Source organism: Leptonychotes weddellii, chromosome 2, assembly GCF_054177405.1.
Source record: "Leptonychotes weddellii isolate Sample4059 chromosome 2, ASM5417740v2, whole genome shotgun sequence".
Classification (NCBI taxonomy): Eukaryota; Metazoa; Chordata; class Mammalia; order Carnivora; family Phocidae; genus Leptonychotes; species Leptonychotes weddellii.
Genome location: NC_138370.1, coordinates 4,658,774 through 4,664,906, shown reverse-complemented (window position 1 = coordinate 4,664,906; position 6,133 = coordinate 4,658,774). Strand labels below are relative to the sequence as shown.

Below are 6,133 nucleotides of genomic sequence, written 5' to 3'. Positions count from 1 at the left end.
TACTTATAAATGGTTAAAATGGTAAATTTCGTGTCATGTCTGTATTACCACAAAAAATATTTTTAAGATACTGTTAAAACTATCTAGGACAGGTAAGTTTTACCAAACATTACAAATTATTGCAGAGAAAACTAAGAGGAAAGGTATTCATCTCATTTTATAAGGCTAGCATGATCTTGAACTAAAACTACTTAAATTACAGCCCAAACTCATTTGTGAATATGGATATAAAATTCCAAAATAAAATATTTTGCAAATTAAATTTAGCAGTGTGTTAAGAAACATGCAATCAAAGTATATTTAATCAAAGAATGTAAAGATAGATATTATTAAATCTTTTTTCTAATCCACTAGTTTTCTTAGATGTTAAAAAGAGAGAAAAATCCAATATCCAGTCATGATAAAGACTCATTAACTAGGAATAAAAGAAAACTTTCTTAATGTGATAAAGAGTATCTATAGAACACCTACAGTATATCTTTTATTTAATAATGAAAACCTTAACTTAAGGTTTAAGCAAGTACAAAATACATATGACTGCCCTTACTCTTTCAACAGAGATCTAGAATTCCTAATCAAAGGGATAAGATGAGACACACAAAGGAAATGTAAGAGTTATAAAGGAGGAGACAAATCCTCATATTTGCATACGATACAGTTGTCTACATAGAAAACTCTGGGAGAATCAAGAAACAATTATAACTGAGCAAGACTGGTCCTTGTTAGATCCACTTGGTAAAATCATTAGCATTCCTATATCTAGAAGTAAATAAATAGAAAACATAAATAGAAAAACTAGCGAATTCAAGGCTAGCCCTGTAATAGTGTTTTACTCACATTTCTTGGGTGGGAAGTGAAAGTTGGTATACTAGGCATAAACAATTAGACTATCTTGTCTGTGACACAGCCCACATTCTTGGTATATTCTTGGAAAAGTTTCCAATATGTGAATGTCTCCAGCATAGTATCAGAGCAGAAAAAAATGTTGAGAATGCTCCATTATTTTAGACCAAGCAATTGGTCTATGACCATTGGTCTATGGTCTATGACCATTGGTCTAAGCAATTGGTCTATGACATATGATGTCAGGTCATTCACCTATTCATTCAATTTATATTTGTTTTGAGCACCTATCATGTACTGAGCATATTCTAGGCACTGTTGGAATAGGAGTTGACAAAGCAGATACAGGACTTGCTCCTGTGGGACTTACATTCTAATGAAGACAGACAATAACATTTTTAAAAATCCTGTTGGTGATAAATGCTACAAAGAAAACAGGGTATGAGTATTTACAGGGACAGTGAGATTGGCCCCTTGCTGAAGAGCTGTATTTGAGCTGAGACCCCAGTGATGAACACAAGGGTGGGCTTGTGTCGATCTAAGGGACTGGCCTCTCAGGCTAAGGGAACAGCTAGGATCAAGGTGGAGAAGAAGCAGAGGCACTGGAGTGTCTGAAACCCAGCGAGAGAATTAAGTGATGAGAAATGAAGCTGGGGAAGTAGCCAGAGGCTGGACCATGGTGAGAACTTTAGTTTTAGTTTTTGTTCTGAGTATAAATGGAAGTCACCAAAGGATTTTAAGTAGGGGAATACATACCTTTCAGCGGAAGCAGAGAGAGCAGTTTTGGACTCTTGCGGCGGTTCCAGTGATAAATGATAATGGGTGGTCACAACTAGGGGCATATCAGTGGGGGTGGTGTTAAGCTGCCAGACTTTAAATAAAAATTCTAAAGCCAGTTGGCCTTGCTGATAGACTGCACGTGGTATACCAGGAAAGAGGAGTCAAAGATGACTCCTAGACTTGAATTTGAGCATCTGAGAGAATGTTGACGTTCCTAGAGATCAGGATCCATTGAAGAAGTCCTGAAGGGATAGGGGCTTGTTCAGACAGAAGAGGAGCCTGCAAGACTACTGCACAACAGAGGCCAGGAAGTCTTGTTTGGTGTGGTTCCAGAGAGAAGTGAGATCAGCAGATGACAGTTACACGGTGGGCAGTGGCCGGCTCATTAGGAGAAAGGACTTTAGGTTCATTTGTGACCGGCTGGGCCCCACTGATAAGGGTGCCTTCCGTGTCACGCGCCTGTCCTAAGTGTTCCCAGAGGCTGGGTGACCCTCATCCTACAGAGCAGGAAAGCCGATGCCATAACTGAATGAATGTCTGGCTACATGGCCACTCCCATTTCAGCCCTAGAATTGTCCGCTTCTTGTGATAAGATAAAGCTCCCAGTGGGGTCCTGAGTGTTCTAGCACTCTCCACACACAGTACCATTAGCTACTGGCAATGGGACTGTCAGTTCAATAAAGTGACTGGCCCACCACACTAAAAAAATAGCCAGCAGCATGTTCCTTCACTATCCTAATCATCAGACCACACAGAAGCACAGCCAGTAAACTAATTTATGCATAAATGTGTGCCAAGACCTGCTAAATAGCCTTGTTAACATAAAACAAACACAATCTTTTTTTTTTTTTTTTCCCCAATTTCATGGGAGCTGCTCATGTAGTGTTTGTCTTTCCCCTGGGCAGGACTGGCATTGCTCTGATGTCTGTCCTATTGGTCACATTTCGTGGGGTGTTTGAGGATTGTTCGTATGATGTGACATTGGAATTTTGGGGACGTGGCTGTCTTCAGATGACAAATGAACTTAGATAAAAGTCATTTTTCATGTGTGTGCTTACACGTTTGGGAGCCGGCTATCACTCCACCGTCAGGTGCTTTTCTGTCCTGACTCCTGAGTTTGCTCACTAATATGCACCAGCACAACACTACACAGACCTCAATGCCATTTCTCGCAAGTCCATGGGTTGATTCCTCACGTAGCACCATCACAGAGCACACCAAACCACGTGGGACGGGCCAGCCACCGACTGTTGTGAGGTCACATTAGGATTCTGTTTTATTTTATCTAAATTTAAAACTTGCTCCTTCTCCAGTCAACCTTTTTTTCTCCACCAGAATGAATGAATGAATGAATGAATGAATGAATGAATAGATGGATGCATGCATGGATGTGTGGAGTGACACTTGATTTCATGGTCAAAGACTTCAAATAGAGAAATCTTACAACCCTTCCTTCAACTACGGTAAAGATGGAAGAGAGCTTTTTTTTTTTTTTTTTTTTACTTTTCAAAAACATATTTACATAGAAATAAATGTATATAAACCTATAGGTTGTTTGAGGGTTTTCCGATAGATGGAAGGTCACACATTGTTCCTTGGGTTTTTATTTAACTCCGTCCAGGAGAGCTTCCATTTTAACACATAAGCAGCTACTCCGTTCTTCCTAACCTCTGGCGGGAGTGTAAGTACTCCATGCACTCATTATTAGATGTTTGGGATGATTTCCCCTGTTTCGGCTATTATAAACTTTGTGTGTGTGTTCTAATTGGAACGATTTGAATTCAACTTTAAGAAATCCTTTTGAGCCATAATTATTCGAGCGCGATGCCAGGCATGAGTATTTGTGCGAAGCAGATTTGTGCCCTCGCTTAGGCGTACTTTAAGTCTCGATACACGCCGTTGTGCGAGTTTATACTTTTACAGCCTATGGACATCCCCGTTTCCCCACATCCTCACCAGTGTTGGGCATGACCCATATTTTCAGTATTTGGTGATCTGATGAATTGAACAAATAGATCACATTACTTAATTTGTTGTTCCCTAACTACTAAGTTACTGATGAGTATGACTGTCTTAGAGAGGGGAATCTAGATTTTGTGCATTGCTTATCCTTATCCCTGGCCTATTTTTAAGTTGGGCTATTTTTTTTTTTTCACACTGTTCTGCAGAATACTTCTATAATATGGACCCTAATCTTGTGTTGTTAGTGTAAAATTCTCTCAACCTCTCTCATCTTTAATTCTGTTTATTGTGTATTCTGTGTTACAGAGGTTTTAATATTTAATTATTAATCTTTGTGGATTCAAATGCCTATTTTTTCCCAAGGCACATGAATTTGGGTTTCACTTTGGAAATTTGTTTCTACCCCCTGAGCTTTAGAACTAGTCTCCTATCTCTATTATTACTTCCATCATTTTTTTCATGTTTACAGCTTTAATTCATCTGTAATTTATTTATTGTGTGATGTGAAGGGATCATTCCATCTGTTTGTAACTCACCCATTCTGCACTGATTTTTGAATGCCCTTTGACTCATCTGTTAACTTCCCATATATGCATGGACACATTTCCGGACTCTGCCAATGATCCATTTATCTGGTTCTATGCTAATTACATACTGTTTTACTACTGTAATTTTATAGTATGTTTTGGTATCTAGTATATCAGATTCTCATTATTCCTTTTTTTCAAAATTGTCTTGCTATATATTTTTTCTTTCATAGAAACATCAGAACAAGTGTGTTACTTTTTTATAAGTGTGTCATTTTTTGAATTGCTTTAAAACTGGGTATAGGGAAAAGCTTTCTACCTATGGTTCAAAGTCCAGATGCGGTAAAAGATTTACATAATCTGAATGCACACATAAAAACTGTTTTGCATAAGAGAAGTCAAAAGACAAATGACAGAAAATATGTACAACACTTACCATGAATAAAGGACTAATACTAAAATGTAAATCATAATAATGCCACTTCAGTGCAGTGTGAAGTAAGTGGTTGTGCTTAGTACTACTAATGGTTCTAAAAGTTACATCAGATATATTAATTTTAGTGTTATATCATGTATATAGTATGTATAACAAGTGTTAGTGCTCCTCCTCTCTGAAATTCATCTCGCCAGTTCAGACCTCTTGTGGGAAAGTACATTTGTACTAGACAGGTCACAACTAAATTCTGGGACACTATCGGGACCTACAACTAAGATGGGCCACTTTGTCTTCCATTGTCTTCCTGTATTCACAGAACAAACCTCTTTTTGACTTCCTATCTGCTCTCGCTCATCATTGTGGCATCTTAATATCCTTCAGCATAATTTGTCCACCCCTGTGGATCATAATAGTAATTAGTAAGTTAACTGTAATTTAATTTGTAATTCCATCAGTGCTGCCAACCCACTGCATTCCTCTCTCATCCTCCTACAAGCAGGGCTGGGAGCAGTACCGTCTCCTGCATCCCTAGCTTATCCTGGACCAGGGGACTTCTTGTGACTTTGATGAAATAACAGGCTTTCAAACAGACGGGACTTCAGAGCTCACTAGTCCAGCTTCTTCAACTGAAAGATGTAGACATGAGTTGTAGAAACGAACTCTGTACTCTGCATAAAGTACTCAGCTAGGTAGATAGGATAGATACACGGCCTAGAATGTGTAGTGCTGTATGGGAAACTTACATATTTATATAGACTTTGCCTTGTACCAGAGAGTATTTTCCGTAGCTAGCAGAGATTAGAATTCTGGTCTCTCATGCCACAGACCGGCAAACTTTCCACCCTAACACAATACCTTGCCGTGATGGCAACACCCTAAGTCCCGTATCTATAGGAATATGTGCCTGCTGAGCCCTTAAAATGTGGCTAGTGTGATGGGGGAACTGAATTATTTATTTAATTTTAAATAGCCACATGTGCTATGCGGACATGTAGACAAGGCAGCTCTAAGCCATTTAAGACTTTAAAATAGGACCTTGCATGTATACAAAAAGGTGGTTATTTTACTGTATGGTTGGCCATTATAAATACTAAACCACTTTTCTCTTTCTCTAGATTCAATCACTCAGCACAAGGTCTGTGCCTTTGACAACTATCTGTTGCTGCAATGATGGGGCCATCAGTCAATACCACGGGGCTACCGCCAACAGCTCACAAAGTTGTCTTTGGACATTCACATGAGCAAACACTCAAGAGAAGGGATGGATGCAGAAATGATGCCTTTTTATATCATCACACATGTGCCTTGTGGTTTTTATATAAAGAAGCTCCTCCATGTGACTTTCTGATGACTGAATGTGTGCTTTACAGAAGCACTGACCAGCCCTATTTGGGCCTTTTCTGTGTAATGCCAATCTTAGTATTTTAGTGATGATCACGATTAAGAGGTCATAGAACCTTGGTCATGGAAGCACCATACTGTTAAATAAAGAGTAGGAATTCATTTAAGCTGTTTTATTACTGAGATCAAAGAACCCCTTAAGTTTCTGGGTTGGACTCGAAGATCTTTTTTTTTTTTTTTTTTT

At 38.7% G+C, this 6,133-nt stretch overlaps 1 protein-coding gene and 1 long non-coding RNA gene across 4 annotated transcripts in view; one reads left to right on the top strand and one right to left on the bottom strand.

Moving 5' to 3' along the window:
* Positions 1-5,429, bottom strand: part of LOC145717620 (uncharacterized) — a 27,910-nt gene extending 22,481 nt beyond the window's left edge. The window contains exon 1 of the long non-coding RNA XR_014140960.1: positions 1,600-5,429. This is a non-coding gene — a long non-coding RNA (uncharacterized LOC145717620). The remainder of the gene's footprint in view (positions 1-1,599) is intronic.
* The window catches only part of LOC102738310 (microcephalin), a 208,266-nt gene extending 202,215 nt beyond the window's left edge, over positions 1-6,051 (top strand). For all 3 annotated transcript variants that reach the window (XM_081807147.1, XM_031036541.2, XM_006741172.3), the window contains one exon: positions 5,664-6,051. In XM_081807147.1, coding sequence (XP_081663273.1) covers positions 5,664-5,697 — 34 coding nt within the window. In that variant the 3' untranslated portion in view covers positions 5,698-6,051. The remainder of the gene's footprint in view (positions 1-5,663) is intronic.
* The last annotated feature ends 82 nt before the right edge of the window (positions 6,052-6,133 follow it).